Here is a 25,192-nt window from a genome sequence, read left to right as displayed (position 1 = left end):
TCAGGACCTCTGGAACAGTAGGCAATGCTCTTAACCTCTGAGCCATCTCTCCAGCTCCCTTAAATGTAGTTTTCTAGTGGGTTTTTTGTTTGTTTTGTTTTGCTTTGTTTTTTTTTTTCAAGGTGATTTCTCTGTATAGTCCTGGCTATCTTGGAACTCCCTCTGTAGACAAGGCTAGCCTTGAACTGAGATTGCCTACCTTTGCCTCCCAAGTGCTGCGACTAAAGGTGTGTGCCACCACGCCAGCTTGAATGCAGTACTTAAGAAGCTACTTGGGGGCTAGGAGTGGTTCAGCATCACAGCACACCTGAGTTCCAGTCCCAGCACCCACACAAGGAGGCTACTGTGAATCCAGTTCCAAGGTACTCAGTCCCTTCCTCTGGCCTCTGTGGCCACCAGGCATCCATTCCTGTGGTGTGCATCTTCATAACCATACCCTGATGTACCCAAACCAGGATGCACAAAGAACAGTGATTCCATACGAAATTCTTAGCATATTAATGAAATATATTTGAAAATAAATGCTGGTTTATTGTTTTCAATTATAATAACTTATCCTACACTGAATTTGTTCTTTCAGGACAAGAAGTCTCCCTCGTAGCTCTCAGGTGCATAAAAAGGGTTACTTCTAGGATTTCAAGCTCATCATCCCAGCCTTGGAAGGCTAAAACAGGTGCAGTAAGTTTAAGGCCTGCCTGGGCTACTGAGACCTAATCCCGAACAAAAAACTCAGCTATAGCGATTAAATCTTTACAGGGCCAAGTGTGATGTGGGACTCCCCTCTGTATACTGTGAATACCACTGGCTAATAAAGAAGCTATTTCGGCTAGTGGCTTAGCAGAATAGAAATAGGCAGGGATAACTAAACTGAATGCTGGGAGAAAGAAGGCGGAGTCAGTGAGATGCCATGTAGCCACCAGAGGGGAAAGCTGTGACCTGCCAGCTAGAACCTTGCTGGTAGGCCACAAGCCTTGTGGTAAAATATAAAATAATAGAAATGGGTTAATTTAATATGTAAGAGCTTGCTAAGAATATGCTATAGTGATTGGGCAAGTAGTGACTTAATGAATACAGTTTCTGTGTGGTTATTTTGGGAGTCTGGGTAGCTGGGAAATGAACAAGCGGCCTCCTACAACTCGGGTGATGAAATGAGGCAGATGGTAAAGGTGCCTGCTACCAAGCCCAACCTGAGCTCATTTCCAGGGATCCACACAGCAGGAGAGAACCACCATTCACAAGCTGTTCTCTGAGCCCACTTGCACCGCTGCCTGCTGCCTTGCGAGTCTAACATTCACAGCCACAACGTGCGTAAGAGATCATCTCCTCCTAGGTCACGTCCTGTGATTCTTTGGGAAGCTAACAATAGAAACGGAGTTCAAAACTTGCAGTGAACTTGAGGCTGGCTTTATGGTTTACTCATTTCTTAGTAGATCATTGTATAACCTTCCCTTAATAAACATTTCCTGTGATATGGAAGGAAAATCATTAACCCCAGTGACTGTTAGAGGTACAGAAATTACCTCTTTAAACTGGAGGTCAGCCGGTTCTGTACAAATCCCAGGTACAAGGGCTGCAAAGGGAAACCCTGTCTGAAAACTAACCAAGAGGGGCAGGAGGCATGGGGGAGTGCCGACCACCAGCTGCTCTAGCTGAGGACTCAGGTTGGTGAAGTTCTTGTCCTGCAAGCAAGAAGACCGAGTCTGATCACTACCTCACACCCACGAGAAATAACGATAAGACACTGTGCCTGTAATCCGGGCACCAGGGTGACAGACAGGAGGATCTACCTCTAGGGCCTGATGTCCAGCCAGGCTAACCAAACCGGCAAGGTCCAGATTCTGTGAGATATACTTATCTCAAAAACTACAGAGAAAGGGACTGAGGAAGATACCTGGTGTCCACTCTTGTTGCCACATAAGCAAACTTGACTGTGTGAACCTGAACATGCACACATACACATACACACAAAGCAATTAAACACATTCTGATATACAAGATTCTAATAGTTTAATAGTAAGTATCCTATTTATATACATGTATGAGAAAACTGGTTTTAAAAAGGGCTGATAGGAGCTGGAAGATGGCTTAACAGTTTAAGAGCACTTACTGCTTTTGCAGAGGACTTGGGTTTGGTTCCCAGCACCCATATGGACCATGTGTAATGCCAGTTCCAGGGAATCTGATGCCTTCTCTGGCCTCCTTGAGCATCAAACAGGCAAATGGTACAGACTTACATGCAGACAAAACACTCATACAACTAAAAAAAAATAAAAAATCTTTGGGTTGGAAAGATAGCTCAGTAGTTAAGAGCACTGACTGTTCTTGCAGAGGACCTGGGTTTAGTTCCCAGTACCCACAAATGTAGTTCCCAGTAGCCCACAAATGCCTGTAACTCCAATCTCAAGGGACCTGGTGCCCTCTGCTGGCCTCCACAGGCACCAAGCACACAAGTGGTAATAGACACATTGCAGCAAACACCCGTGCACATAAAAACAAACTATTCAAATAAAAACAAGTACATAAAAGGGCTGATAAGATGGCTCAGTAGGCAAAAGCACTTGCTACCCTAACAACCTAAATTCAATTCCTAGAATTCACAAGGGAGAAAAGGGAAGAGACTCCTTCAAACTGTCCCAACCTTCACATTCGTGTTTCTGAATGAACACCCCCACTACACATACACACAAAAGAAAGCGCCAAAGCAGGTTAAGTGGTTTCCTGGGTTGAGAAGGCACACATGAACTGAACATGGAAGCACAGTCTATAGTACTCGCTCTTGGGAGGTTGATGGATCTCTAAGAGATCGAGGTCAAGTTGGTATATTTAATGAGGTACAGCTTAGCTTGGGCTTGACTGAGAACACCTCAAGAGGCAAAGAACAGTACAAAGCAGCTGCCTGTACACACAATAAGGAGTCAAGCAAGCATTCCGGTTCCCAAGTGGTTTTATGTGTTTGTCTTAAATTTTATGACAAACACGGGTTCAGTATTTCCATTTTTTTTGTAATTGTTTTGCTTTGGTTTGGTTTTTTCGAGACAGGGTTTCCCTGTGTAGCTTTGGAGCCTGTCCTAGAACTTGTTCTGTAGACCAGGCTGGTCTCAAACTTAAAGAGATTCACCTGCCTCTGCCTCTGAAGTGTTGAGATTAAAGGTGTGCATCACCACCACCTGGCCAGTATTTCCTATTTATCCGTTAATAATCAATACTTTCAATAAACAAAGAGAAACTACATGTGTCAGCATACTAGAGAGGTTGAGGCAGAAGAATCATCACTAGTTTGAGACCAGTCTGGGGTACATAGACTCAAAAATTCAAGAGAAAGGTGAATTCTGTATTCTATTCTGTAACTTAACAGAAAGCTACCTCGGAATTGGCACTCTGTGAAGACACGCCAGCTTTTGTGCCTTCATAGAAAGCCAGGCTTAAAAGACTCCTGGTCCCCGGTGTCCTGGACCACTGCTCAGGTCTTCAACTGTGTCTCCACCTGCCTGCACACACTGTACACACCCATCTCTTCCTTACTGGCTTTTTCAGAGAACTCAAATGTCCCTCAAGAGCATGCTTGAGGTCACTGGAGTCTAGATCCTCCTTCTCACTGTCCTGTAACAAATAGCTGGTCTATAGTTCTCTTTTGTGTGATACTGTATGTTACTATTGGGGGAGCACATATGTACCATGGCATTTGGATGGAGATGAGAGGACAGCTCTCTGTGGACTCTGGGGACCAAATTCTTGTCATCGGGGGCTAGAGATGACTCATCAGTCACCTGGCTGCTCCTCCAGAAGACCTGGGCTTGAGTCTCAACACCAACATGGCAGCTCACAACCATTTTAAACTCCAGTTTCTGGGGATCCAATACCATCTTCTGGTCTCCATAGGTACCAGGCAGGCATGTGACAGGGTTTCTCTGTGTAGTCCTGGTTGTCCTGGAACTTGCTCTGTACACCAAACTCTCCTCAAACTCAGAGATCCACCTGCCAGGATTAAAGGTATGTGCCACCACCACCTGGCCCATATACAAATTCTCATTAGGTTTTCATGGTAAGTGCCTTTACCTGCTGAGCCATCTTTCCAGACCCTTCATAATTCTCTTTTGAGCCAAACATGGTTGTTCATACCCTTAATCCCAACAAAATGGGAGGCAGAGGCTGATGGAGCTCTGTGAGTCTGAGGTCAATTCAGTATACTTAATGAATACATAGTGAGACCTTGTCTCAAAAATAAATAAATATGGGGCTGGAGAGATGGCTCAGTGGTTAAGAGCATTGCCTGCTCTTCCAAAGGTCCTGAGTTCAATTCCCAGCAACCATATGGTGGCTCACAACCATCTGTAATGAGGTCTGGTGCCCTCTATGGCCTGCAGGCACACATGTAGGCAGATATTGTATGCATAATAAATAAATAAATAAATAAATAAATAAATAGTTCTTTGACCTATCAGACACGGACTGTTCACTACAAATCAGCTTGTCCCTAGACTGCCACCATGGTGTTATTCTCTATTCACCTCAGTGGCCCTGGGATCTAATGGTGGAGCCACAGCAATGCTTCTCCTAGAGACAAAGGAAAAGAGCCTGAGGAGCTGTCAGGGTTGGGGATGAGAAGGAGCCGTCTGCAGCGCAGAAGTGGAGGCACTCCTTCCAGTCAACTCCTTACGTGCACTATTTGAAGCAAAAGGGAAAAACTTGCCAAGCTTTATTCAGGTTGTAAAGGCTGAAGATAGCACATCTAAGTCTATAGCCAACCCCGTCTTTACAGTTCCCTGGGCAGCCTCAGCTAGCCCTCCCTCCAATCTCACTTCTTGTCTTCCTCTTTCTTGTCCTTCTTGCCATCCTTGGTGGCCTGGGAGGCTAGAGAGCCCATTGCATTCCGAATGGCTTCGTTGTTGGGATCCACACCGGGAAGGTTCTCCAGGACACTCTGAAGGAACTCTGGGTCCTGCATCACATCGTAGTCGTCCTCCTCCTGAAAAAGGCACATGAGCGGGGGCACACGGGCAGCAGAGCGCAGTGAAGGGACGGGAACATGATGCTGACGGCGGGGGTCGGGTGTACCACCAAGGGAAGGAAATGCACGAGGTAAGCAAGATCCGTGTCCATAATGGCATGGGTATTAACGGACAACACAGAAGCCGGAGAACTCTGCTAACTGAGCTCAGAGGGTAAAACCACCACCACACGCAGCTTTCTTGCTGGGAAATACCCAACACTCCTGCCCCCCAGACCCTCTTGGGAGGACTCCATAGAATTCAATCCAGATCAATCCCACTAGAAAATTCCAGGACAATAGAATGCTTCTCCAACTCACTGTTCCCCTGGCAAAGTTTACACAGAAGAAAACACACATCTATATGTTTCCTTCTGTTCCTCAGAGAACTTGTCTGTGAAATGCTAGGGAGGAAGCTTCAGCCCTAAAAGGCTGTGGATCTAAATACAAGAGGATCTCAAACATGACAGGATCCGAGGGTCACTGCTGGCCCTCACCTTCACAGGCTCAGAGGTGTCCATGGCTGAGCTGGCATCGATATCAGCTGACTCTGCTTGGCCGAACTCTGAGGGAAAAACAGCAGTCTCTGCTTAGTGCCTTCTCCTCATCCCAACTTCGGCCCTGCCCAGGCCCTTGCACACAGGCCCTACTCACCTGCTCCCTGCAGCGACATCTGCATGGCGTAGGCAATCTGCTCCTCCTCAGTCATGCTGCTTAGGTCAGGAAGCCCAGCACGACCAAACTCCTGCTGGCTGATGGTCATCTTCAGGAGGGCATCATCCGAGTCTGGGAAAGAACAGAAGGGCAAGGAAGACCTAGTGGACATTCCACAGGGCTGGCTGCGCCACTACCCAAGCCTAGCTTGAAATGACTACACCCTCAGGCCCGGGATTTCAGAATCCACCTCTTTCACCTTCAGTCCCAGCTGTTGCAATTCCGGCCTCGGCTGCAGAGGCTGCAGCAGCCCGCCGTGCCTCTTCCTCCTGCCGCTGCCGCTGCTCTTCCATAGAAACACGAAGAGCCTGGGAAAGAGTAAGACAAGATCAACTACTGGGGCAATGCTGGAGCTGGAGAACCCAGGAGGGCACCTTCTGGTTTATCGTAACAGCAGGAAGAGAACTGCTGAAAAATAAGAAGGGGAAATGGAAGCAGCAGGACAAGGCCTGGGGTGTCACCAGAAAAACCATCAAGCCAGAGTCCTGCAGACAGAGCTAAGAGAAGGGGGTGAAAGGGTCTTAGGAAAGGATGGCTGGGAGTGCTCAGGATGACCCAGCCCTACCAGCTGGGCATCTACAGAGAGAACAGACCAGGTCAGCATCTGCTTACTAGGGCCAACTCAGGATCAGCACTGGGGTCTACTCCAAACTCGAAGTCACTGGCCCCGAGCCCCAGCATGGCACCGCCTTCACCAGCCAGAATAGGAGAACTGATGAGGGCATCAGCCAAGCTGGGCCCAGGGGGCACTGTCACCAGGTGTGAGCCAGTTCCGTCCTTGCCATTCAGTGTGTTCACAAAGGCCGTCAGCTTCTCTGTGTTCACCTCCTGCGGAGCAGAGAGCACAAGACAGAACCCCCTTCACTCACTGCTCACAGCTGTCTCCAGAGCCCAGGCCTCTACTCTAGGACAGCTCTGTTCATAACCAAATGGATCAGCTCCCATGCTCTACGACCCTGACTTACCTCTTCCCCAAAATTGATGATGTCAACATTTACTTTTTCTTTCTTGAGGCGTTTGGCTAGTTTTACCAGCTGAGAAGAGAGTAAGAAAAACCAAGAAATTGATTCTATATATTAAGCACCGAACTTGCCTCACAGAAAAACAGAAATTCAACAGCCGACCAAAGGACAACACAACATTGAAAACAGACTTCCACCTTTCCCCCAGATTCTAAGTACTTGGGGACACTCCAAAATGTAGGCTCTGCCTGAGGATTGCAGACTCACATCCTTCTCCTGGTCCTCCACGGGGCTCCCCACAAAGGCGATGATGCGCATCTTGTGATTCTTGCCCTGCCGGTGCTTCAGGGCCAGCTTGGAAAGCAAAAGGTTCCCGTCAACCACAGGAGCATCAGTTTCCCCGTGTCCCCTGCCCCTGCTCTTCCTTCCGTCACGGTCACGTCGACCACCACTCAGATCTCCAGCCTCAGGCCTCCCTCACAGTCCTCCTGCCCACCCTGTCTATACTGAGTAAGCGTGCTCTAGGTCAGTGCTTCTCAACCAGTGGGTCACAACAGGGGTTGGGGGTTGAGTGACCTTTTCACAGGGGTCACCTAAGACCACTGGAAAACACAGGTATTTACAGTACAGTATTTACAGTTACAGCAATGAAGCAGCAACACAAATAACTGTCTGGTTGGTGTCCTCACAACATGAAGACCTGTACTAAAGGGTCGCAGTGTGAGAGGGCTGAGAATCGCTGCCCTAGGCTATCTCTCGTCTGATCTATGTAGCTCTAGGTTACAGTTCTCAGGAAAAATGAGCACTGATCCTCACAGCAAGGAGGCGCAGGACTCACATGGGCCACGCGGATGCCAGTGCAGAAGGTGATCTTGCCCTTGGGCTGGACAGTATGGAGCTTGGAGAGGATGCGGCCAGTGTCGGGCGTGAGTGTGGTCAGCACTTCACAGTCACTGTGAGAGCAAAGCACTTCAGTGAGCTCAGACCACACAGCCTCCCAACCACTCCCATCCATCTTTTCTTTGGGGGGATTTTTCCAGACAGGGTTTCTCCGTGTAGCCCTGGCTGTCCTGGAACTTGCTCTGCAGACCAGGCTGGACTCAAACTCAGAGATCTGCCAGCCTCTGCATCCTGAGTACTGAGATTAAAGGTGTGCGCCACCACCGCCTGGCTATTCATGTTCTCTTTAGAGACCTTAAAAACAACTTGTATCATTTTTAAGGTAGAGTCTCCTGAAGGACAAAATGGTACATGTCTTTAATTTGCACTGGGGAGGCAGAAGCAGCAGATCTCTGAGTCTGATACCAGCCAAGGCTATATGAGACCCTGTCTCAAAAAAAAGAGAGAGCTGGTGAGATAGTTCATTGGTTAAGAGCACTTACTGCTCTTAAGGAGGCTCCAGCTCATTTCCCAGCACCCGCATGGTGGCTCACAATCAGTTGTAACTCTAGTTCCAGGGAATCTGAACCCCTTTTCTGACCCCTGTGGGCACCATGCATGCCCGTGGTGCATATACATAGATACAGGACAAATAGTCATATACATGAAATACAAAATAAATAAATTTTAAACAAGAAAAAAAGAAAATCCCAAAGGTTGGGGTTAGAGCTAAGCAGCAGAGCCCTTGCCTGGCACACAGGAGGCTGGGCTCACCCTTAGCATAAAAATGACAAGAAAAAGTGAAAAGCTGAGCATGGTGGTGCAGGCCTGGGAGACAAGGGGAGGAGGGTTCACCCAAGTTCAAGGCAGCCCAAGGTACACAGCAAGTCTGAAGACAGCCAGGGCAGAGGGAAAACCGTGTGTGTGTGTGTGTGTGTGTGTATGGGTGAGTGGTCAGTAAATCCTCCCTACCCAACAAGCTGTGCTGACCACGAGAGGAGGGGAAAGCACGGGGAAGGGTAAAAACAGCCTGTACTACCAACATAAGGTCAGCCACCTACAGACCCAGCGTAGCAACACCACCCACCTTCACAGCCCCACTCCTGGATCCCACGTACTTGGCCAGGGTGATGAGGCCCACGTTATTCTCAGGATTGCTTCGAGTCTTTGAGTGACACACAATGTTGACGGCATCCTGTTGGGCCTGCAGCCGGGTGGGAAGGAAGTCTCCATTCCGCATGTACTCACTGTTGTCCACGCTGTCAGATGGGAAAAGGGGACACAACAATGGAGGATCCCCTAAAACATACTCAACACCTCCTGCCAGACGCGCTGCAGCACAACAGTGGTTTTCAGGCTTAGAAGGCAGGGTCACCTGGAACTCTTTCTATCTTAATAGAGCACACAAGCCAGGTGCGGCAGCACACAGCTGTAACCTAGAACCCAAAGATGGAGCTAGGAGGACCAAAGGTTCAAGGCAAGCCTCAACTACATTATAAGTTTGAGGCTGGTCTGGGCTATATGAGACCAGAAAAAACAAAACAAAAAACCAGGATCTAGATAATATGAAATAGAGACTCCAGCTTCCCTGCCTTTTGGTTTTGGAGTGAGGGGTATCAGTCACACAATCTACCATTAAGCCACATTCCTGGTCCGGGACCAACTCTTGATGACCCTTGAGATCTTGGAGAGTTCTTCCAGCCACTGACACCTGTGCTCAGGGAAGAGCGCAGTGCCCAGAACAAGATACTTTCCTCGAAAGCAAAACTGGCTCAGTGATAACTTTTTCCACCTTATAAAGCTTTACCTGATAATAACTAGAACCACAAATAGTAGGGGATGATTTATTGGAAAACAAGCAGAAACAGGAATATCAGGTAGTGCTGAGACACAGGCAGTTTGAAACAACATGCTGATGCTGGGAATTGAAGCTGTATTCTATGTAAGAGCAGCCAGGGCTCTCTGACCACTGAATGTCACTCCAGCCCCTAGTTAATTTTTTTTCTCTAAGAAAGCTACTTATTTCTCTAAGGTCCAATTACTTCACTCTTTCGTTTCATTTATTATTTGGAGGGCAAGACAAATATGTGGGCATATGCTTGCCACAACATGCATACACAAGTCACAGGACAACTTTTGGGAACTGGGTCTCTCCTCCCAGAGTTCCACAGCTTTAACAGGTCAAATAAAGTAGCAAGTCCAAAAAATAAAAACAATAGAGGCTTTCAGCATGGTTTGGATGGAACAGCTAAGTTCAAGGGCTGTGGAAAAGACCAATGAACGGCTAAGGAGGGGGGATGGGCAGACCGCGAAAGGGAGAGGGGGAGAAAAGTTACAGTGACCAAAGCCGGGCATTGCACTGCGGAGAGTGGCTACCGGAGGAAAACACAGACACCCTACCACCCATGCATGTACCCCTTAAAACGCCACAGTTAACGTCAGCCTCAGTATTCCAGAGGCAGGACAACCACAAACTCCAGGTAGGGCTATATGGCAAGATCCTGTTTCAAGCCAAACAAAACACCACACGACTGCCCAACTTTCCCTATCTCCAGCTTGATACGAATGGGGTAATATTATTTGTATTTCTTAGAACTGCATTCCCTCAGCAGCATGCAATTCTCTCCTTCACCCCCAAAAGTGTAACAAAACTGGGTTTACGGTATTACCTCAACTTTCCAGATCATAATTTTAATATGCATAATTTAATAATAGCATGAACAAGACCCTGGCTTTGGTTCCCACTACTGCAAAATCTATCCATCCATTTCTCAGATACAGGCCAGGCAACAGAGCACACCTGCAGGCTCAGCTACTTAGGAAGTCAAGGAAAGGATTTCTTGAATCCAGGATTGGGAGTCAGCCTGGGCAACATACTGAGATCCCATCCCTGTCCTCTCCCCACTTCTCTCCCTCACCCTCAGTCCCCTTAGAAACAGGGTGAGCTTTCCACGCTGAAGATGACTTTGAACTGATCCTCCCAACTCTACCTCCTAAGTGCTGGGTTACAGGTATGTGCCGGCACATCTGACTTGAGATGACCTAACAACACAAACAGAGCTCCAGTGAGTTCCACACTGCCCAAGCGCAATACCATGCATAAAAAACTAACAAGAAAGGAGTCTAACAGGTGTTTGTGGCGCACGCCTTTAATCCCAGCACTCAGGAGTCAGAAGCAGGCAGATCTCGTGTGAATTCCAGGACAGCCATGGCTGTAACAGAGAAACTGTTTCAAAAAACAAAAACAAAACAAAACAAAACAAACAAATAAACAAAAAACAAGGAAGGAAGGAAGGGAGGGAGGGAGGGAGGGAGGGAGGGAGGGAGGGAGGGAGGGAGGAAGGAAGAAGGAAGGTAGGTCTGACAAGACAAACATCACATCATTTTAAAATAGCTTCCTACACAAGACTGTTGCCTGGAAATGCAGGTCCCTCAGGGAAAGCATGGGCACTCTCACCATTCTGTGCCTGGGCTATGACACGGATGGCTGATGCCTGTGGTCCTTTAACACAGCACTCTAAACTTTCTTTTGGGGGGAGGGGGTGGAAACAGGATCTCATTATGTTCCAAGCTGGCCTAAAACTCATGATCCTTCTGTCTCAACCTCTTCTGTGCCATGACAGGTGTGTACCACAAACCTGTCAATATTTTTAAGCAATGCCAGTCTGCACAACAGTCTGCCTCCAACACTCCCCGAGTTACAGAACAGAATGCGAGCTCAGTCCTAACTTCCTCCTGCAGTGGTCCCGTCCACCTTCAATCAACCCTCTGTGTTAAAGTCACTCTGCTCAACATCCCCAACACGGGGCTTTTTATTTAAGCAGCTCTCTTAACCGCTCTCAAGTTCAGAGGACTCCCAAATGCCATGGCACTCCAGTAAATACCACACAGGAGTCACTACAATTCTCCCAGTGTGCGAAAGGCTGGGGCCAGAAAACAGATGCTGGGTTCCACACCTGTCTTCTTTCGTCTTTAACATGTTCTCTTCTAGAAGTGCACAAACTTAGAAGACAAAAATATAGGACTTAAGATAAAATTTTAATTTCAGACATTTAACAAGGGACTTTTAAGGTTTATTTTTATTGTTTTAATTGTGTATGTGTGTGCGTGTACGCGTGCGCCTACAGAGGTCAAAGACACTGGGTCTTTCGGGGCCTGACAAGGAGCTGAGAACAGTACAATATGAGTGCTGGGAACTGAACCCCAGGCCTCCACAAGAACACCAAGGGCTTTTACCATCAAAGTATCTCTCCAACCCAAACAAGTAACTTTTAAAAGCAACATCTGGGTTGTATTAAAATCATGTTTTATACTAAAAACTACTCACTATTTGCCTGAAATTCAAATTTAGCTGGGCATTCCGGTTGTGCTGTTTTGAGGCAGTCTTCGTAGGTGTCCTGACTCATGGAATTCCCCTGCCTCACCTCTGAAGTGCTGGAAATACAAGCTTGAGATATCAAATCTGGCTCACCTTATATTTTAGCTGGCATTGCTAGCCTATCTCCAAAGAGAAACATGGGCCTGATGACTCAGGCTTATAATCCTACACACTTGGGAGGTGCAAACAGAGGATTGCAAGTTCAAGGCCAGCCTACGCATCTTCTCGAATAAAGCTTTAAAAGTCAGTCTGGGCTACTAAGGTGTCAAAGCTCCATCTAAAAAGATCCTAACGATGACACGTAATAAATACAGTAAAGAAAGGGTGTGGCTGTAGCTCATTCCTAAGCATTCCCAAGGCTCTGGATTCAGTTCTACAAAAACAAAACCCTTGTAGCCCTGAAAATAATATGTCCTCATCTTGACTTTTTTAAAATTTATTTTTTCTTTTCCTCAGCTTCTAATCCAACTCATAATAGGTACTCATGCCAAGTATGAAACTGATCGCGCTAATTCAGCGGATAATTCATTGGAGAAGAGCATTGTGCCGTAGTTTTTGACGCCTGCGTATCACAACCACTGAAAGTTGTGTGACCTGAGCAAATCATCTAAAGGCCTTCCGACTCGTGATGAAATGAAGGACTAGCTTTCCTGAATGCTGGTATAGGTTTACGAGAGAAAAAGTACAGGGAAAGGCAATGAAGTCGGAGACGGGTGGATGGGGCGGTTGGCCTCTGCTCCTCATTCCTTTAGGGCGGCATGGAGGGCAGGGTCTGAGAACCAAACTAAAGGCTGCTGTGGAAAACCAGGGTTCCGGGGCCTGCGCTCCTGGCCGGGATGACTCAGGGAGTCGCCGGCCTGTCTCCCGTGGGCCCCAAGGCCACATCGCCCGGCGACCCGGTCCCCACCCCAGGCCCTAGGGCCTCGGCGCCGTGCGCACCCACGACCCGGACAAGACCCCCGGCCAGGTCCGAAGCTCCTCACCAAACCATAGTGCTCTCCAACACCATCTTGCCACCTTCCCTCTGCGGACCGGCTCCTGGACTGGCAAACAACAGCGCCTCCGATTGGCCTGGCGTTCCTCGCCAATCACAAAACTCCACCTCCTCGCCGCCCCGCCGCCCCGCCTTCGCGCCCCGCGATGCGTTCTGGGACTTGTAGGCCCCGCAGACGCGGAAAGGCCGGTAATCTGGTGGTGCCAGCTACCTTCGCTGCAGAATTAGCTTCTGCAGGGTCCCCCAGCTGCTTCCGGACGCTGTGGAGCAGCTGTGAGTTCTCTGCATAGCTGGGCCTGGTGACACTCGCCAGTCAGCACTCTGCAATCTGAGACAGGAGGGTTGTGATTTACCCCCTCCTCTGTGCTCTTTTTTGTTTATTTGAGGTTTTGTTGTTGCCGTTTGAGAATTCTCTGTGGAACTGAGGCTGAACTCCTGGTCCCCCTACCTTCACCTCCCAAGTGCTACCCAGATCGAAACTGCAGTTTCGGAGCCAGCCTGGGCTCCATAGTTACATAGTGAGACTGTCTCAAACACACACAGAGACTCGCATGCACGCACGCACTACTGTGGATATGTCAGTTCAAGCATGATTTTTTTTTTTAAAGTGTCGGATCAATTTCTGTGAGTTCGAGACCAGCCTGGTCTACAGAGCAAGTTTCATTCTAACTCCCTGTCTTCCATTGTACTTTGTTCATCCAACTGCTATAAACACTTACAACCTCAGGGTGGTGGTGGCGTATGCCTTTAATCTCAGCGCTCCAGAGGCAGGTGGATCTCTGTGAGTTCCAGGACAGTCAGGGAGAAACTCTGTCTTGTAAAGCCAAAAACTAAGAATGAAAAAACAAGAGCACTGCAGGAGTGCCTCAGTGATCCGGTGTGCCTGTGAGAACAACCGAGCCCCAATTTCAACTCCTAACACCAAAAACAAATAAACAAACCAAAAACTACCCCCACCAAAAAAAAAAAAAAAATACAACTGGAAATTCTGGTAGTGGTGTCTGTTGCAAACACTTTAGATTTTAGTAAAGTCTCCCTTAATAAAACTTATTTGTTTGTTCTGCCCCCCACCCCAGAGAGGATTTCTCTGTGTCACAACTCTGGCTGTCCTAGATCCGCCCGTCTCCAAGTCCCCAGGGCTAGGATTAAAGGCATGCTCCACCACACCTGACTTTGTTCTGCTTCTTTTATGACTGTAGCTTTTCTTTTTTTTTTATAGGGTCTATTTTACTATTTTATATGTATGAGTGATTTGCCTTCATGTATGTATGTGTACCACATGTGTGCGGTCCTGCAGAGGTCTAGAGGGAATCAGAATCCCTGGGATTGGCCTTAGACAGTTGTGAACAACCATGTGGATGCTGGGAATAGAACTGGGTTCTCTGAAAGGTAACCCCGTGTTCTTAATCATTGAGCAAACTCTTAAGTCCCTATTTATTTTTTAATAATTTCTTTTTATTATTTTTTACAGATATATGTCTGAGTTGGGGTATGCCCATGTGAGTTCAGGGGTCTTCAGAAGCCAGGAGTCAGTTCCCTTGAAGCTGGAGCTACAGGTGGGTATGAGACTCCATAGGAGTGCTGGGAACCAAACCTAGATTTCTACAAGAGCAGCAAGTACTCTGAACCACGGACCTATTTCTCCAGCCCCCATTTACTTCTGAATTTTATTTATGTTGTGTATGTGTGTTTGCCTGAATATGTGTGTTCTCCATCTGCAGGCAGAAGTCCAAGTGTCGCAGTGTGGAGTTGAGGTCAAAGGACAACGGGTGGGAGCCAGATCTTTCCTTCCACCAGGTGGGCCCTGGGGATCAACTCCGCTTGTCAATCTTGACAGCAAGGGGCTTTACCCACTGAGTCATCTTGCTGACCTTTTAGCAAAGTTGTGATGGTTATATTGGTATTGTGTCTTGGTTTCCTTTCCTATTGCTGAAATAAAATACACTGACGGAGGACCTTACAGCTGAAAGGGCTTCCTGACTCACAACTGCAGGTTACAGTTCGTCAGCGCAGTAGAAAGCTGTATCAGCTAGCCACAACCAATAGAAAGGAGCAGTGAATGGACACAACATGCTCGTTCTGCTCACACCGTTCTATGCTTACATGCTTGTATCCTTACAGTCCAGAAGCCTAAGCTCGAGGAATGGTACCACCCACAATGGTTGCTTCCCTCCACATCAACCGATGTAATTGTGATAATCACTCATAGGCATTCTCACAGATCCTTCTCCCAGATACTTCTAGGTTGTGTCAAGTTGACAATTAAAACATCACTGACCCTAACTCCCAGGAACAAGGGTCCCTAATGGCGAGATGTCGAGTGGGAGGAGTGGGTGAGAAATAAGGGAGGCACAGCAGTAGCTGGAACCAAGTAGGTCTTACACAAGCTGATGACTCGGGCTTGTTTATTAAACACAGCATCAGTCAGGTGCTGGTGCACGCCTTTAATCCCAGTGCTCGGCAGGCAGAGGCAGGTAGATCTCTCTGAATTATGGGCCAGCCTGGACTACACAGAGAAACCCTGTCTTGAAAAACTAACAAACAGAAAGCTAAAACTCTCAAGCCAGACATAGTGGTGCACGTCTATAGGGCCAGCACTCCGGTAGCGAAGGAAGGAGGCTCTCTGTGAGTGTGAAACCAGGTCAACCTGGTCTACAGGACAAGCGCCAGCAGCCAGTGCTACAATAAAAGAGCCTCGCCTCAAGCCAGGAGAATCCCAGGGAGGGAGGCAGAATCAGAGGGATGTCTGTAAGGTCGAGACCTGCCTACTCTACATAGTGAGTTCTAGGACCGTCAGGGCTATGTAGAGACTTTGTTTCAAAAAACTGAAACAGAGAAGAAACGCCAGCAGGGAAAACAAGGAATGTTTCAGCTCTAAGTGAGGCATCTGGAGTGTGTAATGTGATCAGCTGACTCCAGAATCTTCTTAGCTCCACCATTCCAGCTTTGGCACCTGCAGCAACACAGTTTCTCTCCTGGGCCTTCCACTCCAGAGCGCAGCCCTCGCTGGCAGACATGGCCTCTTCTAACCCCTGAGGCACCTGCACATGTGTATAGACACACACACACACACACACACACACACACACACACACACACATACATCTTTTTAAAAAGCCCAAGGGGTTCTCTACCCCTTGAAAGCAAACACATAGGAAAGTATTTCCCTAAGGTCAGCCCACTGCTGTAGTTTAGAGGGCAGGCACAGGAACTGACATCGGGATGTGGGGATAGTACCCACCTGATACTGGTTCTGAAGGCATGAAAGATGCGAGATTTATGGAGATGTGGAGAGCAACTGAGGTGGAGTCACTTTGGAGAGGCCCTGAGAGGTTATTACGTGAAGTTGCGGGGGTGGAGCGTCGGTTGCAATGGAGACCGCAGGGTCCTGGAAACGGCCAGGACTGGGTCATGTTTGCCAGTGAGGATGTGTTGACCTCAGAATGGAAACCAGGAGATGTGCTGTGTTGGGGAAGGAGTTTCACTCTTGTTTCCACAGGAGAAGAAAAGCCATGGGTACCATCAAAATTAGTCAAGATTTGGTTTGAAAAAGAAACCTCTTGAGAAAGAGAAATGACAGCTCATCTACAGAGGTGACAATCCTACAAGTTGGGAGGAAACCTCATAAGGATTGGGGCAGGGCTCTGTCCTTATCTTTGCAGGAAAATAGAAAATACCAATCTTTAAATAGTCAAGAGACTTTGGACATCTAGATGCTTAAAGAAGAAAAGATAGCTTTCCAGAAAGAATCACCAAGCAAAGAGAAATATGACTTATGGTACCAATATCCTCTGCATGGTAAAATTACACTATCTAAACATACACATCTCCCTACTTCCTAGTATAGTGGTCCTCGCGACTCACTTAAAAATCAAAGCTGGCTTTGGAGGTGGATGGTGACTCTCTTTCTCTAAATCCATGTTGTTAAAAGAAAAACTCAGAGTTTCTGTCTCATATCAGGAGCCACCTGGTGTGGGACAGAAGAAAAATAAAAACCTAGGGACTAAGGTTATCAAAACCCTGCTTTCAAAAATTCTACTTCTCCTCATACCTATTTTTATCTCTATGGTACTTCCATTGAATATATGTCTATTTAAATTCAAACTTTCTGTTTTGATATGAATAATGTTTAAGTTTTCTGCAGTGAACAATAAATATTCCTACAGTAATCTTTGATGTCTCCAGGAAGAAGATGGGGCTCCATCTGGTTCATATGACGCCATTCAGCTGAGCACCGCTTAAAGTTCGGCTTTGGACTACAACCTGCTCAGAACATTTCAAGGTGGCTAGCTGAGATGTTCAGCTTCACAGACTCCTCTATCAAGGACCTGAGACAAGCTCTGTACTTTCCCATAATGCATAGACTGAATGATACAGCTTCTTCTTCCAGGACTTAATAATTAACCCAAATTTTCCTTTCAGAATTCCCTAAAGATCCCATCATCCCCCAGACTGCAGGAAGTAAATAAAGCATTACACAGTCTATTTCTGGGGATCTTTATTACTCCTTTTTGCTTATTAAGCATATCCTTTAGAATTTGATTTGATCTTTCTATAACTACTTGCCCTGTAGGATTGTGTGGTATACCTGTAATATACTTTATCTTGTAATATTTTTTATTTTTTGCATAATGCTTTATTAACTTTGAATTTTTTAAATGCTAATGAGAAAGGAACAACAGCTGTGGAGAGGCATTGGATAGTAGAAAAACTACAGAATTAAATTGGCCAAAATATTTTAAAGATGTACTGACCTCAGAATAGAAACCAGGACATGTTTTATGTTGGGGAAGGGGTTTTGCTTTTGTTTCCACAAAGGAAGAAAAGCTATAGATACCATCAAAATTGATAAATATTAGATTTGAACCTCTTGATTAAAAGAGGTGATACCTCATCAAACAATGTGGCCGTTCAATCTAAACTAACAAATGTCTTTCATTTGATCAGATATAATTTGCCAAAAGGGAATCTCCCCAAAATTAGGTTAAGGTACGATTTTGTTTTTGTCTTTCAGGCGAATGAAGACGTCCAGCCAAAGAATCTGAAGACCACTAGACAAATGATCCATATGAAGAAAAAGAACAAATCATCCAAAAAAAAAGGTCCCAAGAAAAAGCCTATTAATAAATCACATTTTCAGCAGGATAAAATTCAGAGACCTACAGAATATGGCATTTAAGATATTTTAATAACGTAAGGTTCTTTGTTATGACAATGAGACATGTCTGTTCCTGGCACCACCAATCTATTTTGGAGAAGATGATGGGCATCGAAGAAACTCCATATGCAGTTTACCTTCTTTGTGGCAAAAGTTAGACACTGAACAAGAAAGTAGCCTTGCCTCAAATACTGACAGTATGCTGTCCAAACTGGACTAGCAGGACAAAAGGAAAGTGACTGCCCAACTTTGCCATGGCAAGGTAGGAAAGCCCCTCAGAATACCTGTTTCACAGAAAAGTCTGTCAGATATTTTAGACCTGTAAACCGAAGATGGCTATCCCAATCTTGGGTGATTCTCCAGGAATCCAGTTCTTTATGTCATTTTCACATTTTTTTGGAAGTTGCTTGCTTGCACTTCCTGTTTACTCAGGTAATATTATTTCCTTCTCAGGTCTCTGAGGGAGTTGAAGACTAGATAGTCATCAAAAGATAGTTTTGAGTTGGTAATGCAAGTTAGGATAGAAAGTGAATTAGGTACAATACTGTGGACTCACCAAGACAGTGTAGATTAGAGTATTTTCTCTGAATTTGTCAAGTGCTAATAGATTGGACATTGTTGTTTTGGTTTCTTGAGACAGGGTTTCTCTGTAGCATTGGAGCCTATCCTGGACTTTGCTCTGTAGACCAAGCTGACCTTAAACTCAGAGAGATCAACCTGCCTCTGCCTCCAGATTGTTGGGATTAAAGGTGTACACTACCACTACCTGGCCAAGACTGTACATTGTTAACATAATTCTTGACTGGATATATTGTGTATAGTTATTGTACTTATTGTATATAGTTTTTCTATGCTAGCTATAACCTTCTCCTTTTATCTTAGACCAAAAGAGGGGTAAATGTTGCGATAATTGTTTATGTTCTGACAAAGCTTGCCTGAAGATCAGAGGAGCTAGCCACTAGTTAACCATAGAGATCCTGATATCTGTACAAACAGGAGACAGGAAGTGATATGGGTGGGTGGAGAAAGGAGGTGATAATGTGGGGTACAGATAGGAGCTCAGCCCTTTTGGTCAGAGTCAGAGAGGTAAGAGGTGACTGTGGGATGATCCTTTGCTTCTCTGATCTTTCAGCTTTTACTTCAATATTTGGTTCTGGTTTTTATTATTAAGACTAATTAGGACCATGCTTCATGAACCCACTGCTGTCCTGAAACCTCCCGTGCCAGACAAACCTAGTCCATCATCTCCCCATTCAACTTCACTCAGGTTCTCCAAACACAGACAGAATAAAGCCAGATTCCAGACCAAAACAGCACAAGAATGGTCCTTACCCCAGTCTTAAATCCCCTTTGCAACTTCACGAGCTGGGAATCCACTGTCTGTATTCTTATCTTCCAAGCTCCCAAAAGAATGATCCATGATGTTCTTCCTAAAACACTGTAAGAGTCTGCACTTTCCAATGGATACCCACGCCCGACCCAGGTTGCGTGCTTCCTGAACTCGGGCCCACGAGAAGGGACGATTGTCCTGAGGACTGAAAAAGAGACACATACAAAAGAAACCTTTGCTCATTCACAAGAGTAAATGGCAACTTTATTAAACTCAAGTCAGGTATTTATACCAGTGGGCTAGAAGGACCGAAAATGCAAGGCCTCCTCCCAACCAGGAGCGGTAGGGAAGATTAAAGCCTTCCAGGCGCCTCGGGCAGGGTCAGCTAGGGGAGGCAGGCTATCGGCCCACTGCTAAGACCTTGAATACAAGTGGAATCACCATAACAAAGAGAACCAGGTTCTAGCTAGGTTATCCCCTCAAGCCAGAGCTAGTGCAGAGTCTCCAGGAAGCAGGAGGTCACATGGCCCTGCGAATCGCCAGGAGAGAAGGGAAGAAACTTTGGTAGCTACACTTAACAGCTTTCCTAGCCCAGAGTTCCAAACTCATCTACGTTTCTCCCACATAATAATTCCAAAGACCTAAAAGTCACGTGGCTGGTGTACCACAGAACTGTTTTTTTTGGGGGGGGGGGTAGAAGAATTTGGAACTCTGGGCTAGAAGAACTTTTTTTAAAAAAATATTTATTTATTTATTATGTATACAATATCCTGTCTGTGTGTATGCCTGCAGGCCAGAGAGGGCACCAGACCCCATTACAGATGGTTGTGAGCTACCATGTGGTTGCTGGGAATTGAACTCAGGATCTTTGGAAGAGCAGGCAATGCTCTTAACCTCTGAGCCATCTCTCCAGCCCCCCTAGAAGAACTTTTGCATCCTGTAGGCAGAGCTTAGTGGGCCATTCTGACAGGAAATTGGGGCACCAGAAGACTGAGAGGAGTGTCGAGAGCTGGCGCATGCGGATTCGGAGGAAAACGAAGCTGAACAGCTGTGTGTCCGTCATGTGAGGATCTGGCTGCTTTCCGCTACAGCTGAGAACTTGAGCGAGACCAAATTTAAACTTTTCAGTTTGGCAGAGACTTCGTGGCAGGTATCTCAGCTTCTTTTCCGGCCGCTGTGACAAGACCCAGCAGCAGCTTGAGGAAGGGCTTCCCTTAGGTCATCTGTTGTCCTTTCTAGACAGGGATTCACTGTGGAGCCATTCATAGCTGTCTGGCTGGGCCCTGGTATCTTTTTCTCCCCGCCTCCAGCCTAAACCCCTCCTCCTACTTACTCTCCATGCCCAAAGGTCCCACCTATACCTCCTCCCTCACTTTTGGCCATCCAGCTTTTTATTAGACCAATAAGATGCCTTAGGGCAACAATGTAAACAGCCAAACATCTTTACATAATTAAACAAATGCAACACAACTTTATATAGTTAAACAAATGCAACACATCTTTGCATAAACAAATATTCCGCAACAGTGTACCCCAGCACTGCCCAGCTTAGCCCTTTTATTGTTTAATGTACAGCTAATCACACGGTATCCAGTCAGAAGATAAAGAGGGAGGAAAACATGCGCACATAATAAAAATGTTTTATGCAGTTCAAGACCCCTTGCCCAGGGACTAGTGTGCTCATTGTTAAGAGGAGTCTTTCTAATTAGGTGGTGCACACCTTTAATCTCAGCACTGGGGAGGCAGAGGCAGGCAGATCTCTAAGTCTGAGTTCAGCCTGGTCTACAGAGCGAGTTCCAGGACAGCCAGGGCTGTTACACAGAAAAACCCTGTCTTGAAAAAACAAAAAATAAAAACAAAAACAAAAACAAAAGCTGGTGAGAATTTGGTGTCTAGGTGTGTTCTAGTTGATAGGAACCATCACAGCAGGACAGCATTCCATCTGTGACAAGGGTAGTTATTGTATTTTGTTGAGAAAAATAGCTCAAAAATTCACGCAAGGCTAGCGAAGAGTTCAAGAGTAAGAATATAAAATGAAGATTCCAGAAATAAGAATATAGAAATAAAAAAAATAAAGTTGTAAGCCTAGGAGAATGTCTGTCAGCAGCTTTCCCCAGCAGCTTGAGGATTAACTATTAACAGTGGGTTACTTCGCTTTACAACCCGTAGCTCTATTTACAAGGCTGAAGCATCTCTCTGTAAACTGAGAGCGTAACACCCCCTGCCATCCTTGATTAACACGATATGAGCTGAGTTAACTTTTAGGAGACAGATAGATGACCTCTGGGTTACACATTATCCCTGCTTTGTGAAACTGGCAGCATCTAAGGGGAGAGCACAGGGCTTCAGTGAACGCCACCTGGAAGTACCAAGAAAGACAACAGGTTAAGTGCAAACACTAGTTTAACTGAGAAACTCTGTTAATGGAGATTGTAAAATAAGACAATCTGTATCTGAGTTTTACCTCGAGATTGTGAAAGATCCTTTGTTCAGACCTAACTCATGGTTCACCTTACTATAAGAAAGTGGACTCAGAAACTGGCCTTTGCCACAGCCTTACAGAATCCATCCCTGCCTGTGGTCTCAGCTAGCTGATAAGCTTTTTGTGCCCCATGGAGATTTTTTATTTTTATTTTTCCTGGAACCTGGTTTCTGGAACAAAGGTTGCTTCTGGTTTATTAGACTTTGGTGGTCTGTCCCCATCTTTGTCTGACTCCTGTGCACCCGACAACTAGTGCTGGAAAAGAAGCTGTAGCTACTGGGGAGAAACCTGTTGCCCTGAACTGGGGCATTAGAAAAGGGTTCCTGAGTGCAAAACTTTGTCCATCGTAGGATCTAACAGGTGAACATATATCTGAAAAGAAAACAACCTGAACCCAGAATGCCTAGCTCAGGCCTTCTCTGCTTCTGAAAAACAACTGCCTAGGAAGTGATTCATCCCCTGAGGTTAGCACACAAAAGCTGGTGAAACCGTGGTCCAAAGTGGCCAGGCTCCATTCTGAGCTGGCAACAAAATTTGGTAGCATCCTCTATGTGAGATTTGTTTTGTTTATTTGTTTGTTTGTTTGTTTTAGCTTTTCAAAACAGGGTTTCTCTGTATATCTCTGGTTGTTCTGGAACTCACTCCTTAGACGAGGCTAGCCTTGAACTCAGAGATCCACCTGCCTCTGCCTCCCAAATGCTGGGGTTAAAGTCGTGCTTGGCTTTTGTGATACTGGCTTTGAAGGGATGAGAGATGCAAGATTGGGCTGGCAAAATGGTTCGGTGGGTAAAGATATATATTGTCAAGTCTGACAACCTAGATTTAATCCCTGGGGCTCATGTAGTAGTGGAAAGGTAAATGACTCTCCCAAGTTGTCTCTGACTTCTACTCATGTCCAGTAGACTGTGCTCAACAAACACAAAGGGAGGAGGGAGGGGGAAGGAAAAGAGGGAGGGAGAGAGAGGGAGGAAGAGAGGGAGAGATGGGAAGAGAGAGGGGGAAGAGAGGGAGAGATGGGAAGAGAGAGAGGAAGAATGAAAGGAAGGAAGGAAGGAAGAAGGAGGGGAGAAGAGAAGGAGAGGGAGGGAGGGAAGAAGGAAGAGAGGGAGAGAGGGAAGGAGAAGTAGGTGGGATAATAAAAGTTTAAAACAAAATTGAGGAATATGCCGAGTGGCAGTGCCACACACCTTTAATCCCAGCACTCAGGAGGCAGTCAGGAAGATCTCTGTGAGTTCAAGGCCAGCCTGGTCGATGGAGTGAGTTCTAGGACAGCCAGGGCTACACAAAGAAACTCTGTCTTGGAAAACAAAACAAACAAACAAAATTATCCCATTTACCTTTTGCCTCTGAGTTTTTATCTTTCTATATTCTATAGACCTTTACTCTTACTCTGTGCTGGCTGGGTGGCTGGCCCCTGGCCTCCTTGTCTCCTTTTCTTGCTCCCTCTTCTCCTATTTATTCTCTCTGCCTGGCAGCTCTGCCTATCCCTCTCCTCCTAGCTATTGGCCATTCATCTCTTTATTAGACCAATTAGATATTTTAGACAGGCAAAGTAGCACAGCTTCAGAAAGATAAAAGACTGCAACGCATCTTTGCATCATTAGACATTCCACAGCATAAATGAATGAACACATCTTCAACTAACATTCCACATTCCACAACAACTTTCTCTCATAAGAGCTGCTGAGGTCATGGTGTGTTTCCCAGCAATAGAAGAGTGACAAGTTGGATGGTTAGGAGTACTTACTGCTATTTCAGAGCACCTGAGCTCAACGGCAAACATTCATGTCAGGCAGTTCACAACCATCTGCAGCTCTAGCTCTAGGGAGATCTAATGCCTCTGGCTTCTGTAAGCATGTGCATTCACATACACATACCCACAGATGACACACACATACACATATCCACAGGACACACACATGACACACATATACATATACACACAGAACACACACACAGAACACACATACACATACCCACAGAACACACACACATACACACAGCCACAGAACATACACACACGACAAACACATGCACATAGCCACAGATCACACACACACACCACAAACACACATACACACCACATAAACATCTTTTTAAAATAATTTTATTTTTATTTGTTTTTGAGACGGGCTTTCTCCCATATAGCCCTGGCTGTCCTGGAACTCACTCTGTAGATCAGATCGGCCTCAAACTCAGATCCGCCTGCTTCTGCTTCCCTGAAGGGACTGGGCAAAAAGCACCTTGGCCTGAGCACTGCCATTCTGACTTTGGACTCTGTTACCTGTAGGGTGAAATGAAGTCCAGGCTCCCAAGCCCTAGGGGAGCTGCGAACCTCCAATGGCTAACCAACCTCCTCCCTAAACCATAGAGATAGTTGTTATGCATCTTTAGTTCTCTAGAAACATTCTGGCTGTTCCCAACAACAGAAGGAACAAATGAATCTGAGTGGTTGGACTGAAAGGCCGGAATTGTAAATCAGTTGACAAAGATGGAACACACAAGGAAAGCCCTAATCTTTAACTTCTATTGGTAAAATTGTAACTGTAACTTGGCAACAAATGTGTGTGATTTTTGTGTTTATAAACCACATTTCTGCTCCTGCTCAGGGCTGTCAGGAGGAAAAAGGTTCTTGAGTCCTTGTCCTACAGCCCTGATTGATCAGTGACCTGTTTATGTGGTGAGTTATTAAAATATCGGAACCCATAAGTGTAGGCAGAAGTTTTCTGTCCTGTCAGAAGCTCCCAAATAAACATACAGAGGCTTAATATTAATTTTAAATGATTAGCCAATAGCTCAGGCTTATTACTAGCTAACTCTTATATTTAAATTAATCCATTTTTAAAATTTTTTGTAATTATTTATTATCATTTTATGTACATTGGCGCTTTTCCTGCAGGTTTGTCCATGTTAAGGAGTCAGAGTCCTTAGAATGGAGTTACAGAAGTTGTGAGCTGACATGTGGGTGCTAGGATTTGAACCCAGGACCTCTAGAAGAGCAAGCAGACAATGCTCTTAACCTCTAAGCTATCTCTCTAGCTCCTAACCCATATTTCTTAGCTATGCTTTGCCATGTGAATTGGTATCTTTTCTCAGCATGGCATGCCATCTTACTTCTCTTTGTATCTCTGCTGGCAATTTCTGACTCCACCCTTCTTCATCCCATCAGTCTTAGTTTAGCTTTCCTGCCTAACTTTATCCTGTTCAGCTATTGACCAGTCAGCTTGTTTATTAAGCCAATCACAGCGACAAATCTTCACAGTGTACAAAAGGTTGTGGTTGTCTTTGTGTTGTTTTTATTGGTTAAT

General features: G+C 45.9%; 1 protein-coding gene and 1 long non-coding RNA gene across 3 annotated transcripts; one reads left to right on the top strand and one right to left on the bottom strand.

Moving 5' to 3' along the window:
• Window positions 1-4,681: 4,681 nt before the first annotated feature.
• On the bottom strand, window positions 4,682-13,056 carry Psmd4 (proteasome 26S subunit ubiquitin receptor, non-ATPase 4). 2 transcript variants are annotated; one of them, XM_048427955.3, is made up of 10 exons: window positions 12,904-13,056; window positions 8,661-8,801; window positions 7,502-7,616; window positions 6,931-7,017; window positions 6,667-6,735; window positions 6,314-6,529; window positions 5,892-6,009; window positions 5,642-5,773; window positions 5,485-5,552; window positions 4,682-4,966 (listed from the first exon to the last, which is right to left on the bottom strand). In XM_048427955.3, exons 1-10 carry the CDS (start codon window positions 12,927-12,929, stop codon window positions 4,796-4,798), a joined length of 1,143 nt encoding a protein of 380 aa, XP_048283912.1. In that variant the 5' UTR covers window positions 12,930-13,056; the 3' UTR covers window positions 4,682-4,795. The 2 variants fall into 2 exon arrangements, with proteins under 2 accessions (XP_048283912.1, XP_048283913.1); XM_048427956.3 differs by having other exon boundaries at window positions 5,901-6,009.
• A 14-nt stretch (window positions 13,057-13,070) lies between these two features.
• On the top strand, window positions 13,071-19,025 carry LOC125396119 (uncharacterized). Its single transcript, XR_007230717.3, has 5 exons — window positions 13,071-13,187; window positions 14,386-14,470; window positions 14,636-14,711; window positions 17,100-17,196; window positions 17,929-19,025. It is a non-coding gene; the product is annotated as an uncharacterized LOC125396119 (long non-coding RNA).
• The last annotated feature ends 6,167 nt before the right edge of the window (window positions 19,026-25,192 follow it).

The sequence above is a fragment of the Myodes glareolus genome, chromosome 17, assembly GCF_982192425.1.
Source record: "Myodes glareolus chromosome 17, mMyoGla1.1, whole genome shotgun sequence".
NCBI lineage: Eukaryota > Metazoa > Chordata > Mammalia > Rodentia > Cricetidae > Myodes > Myodes glareolus.
Note: the sequence above shows the minus strand (reverse complement) of the source record. Positions and strands in the feature narration are given on the sequence as shown.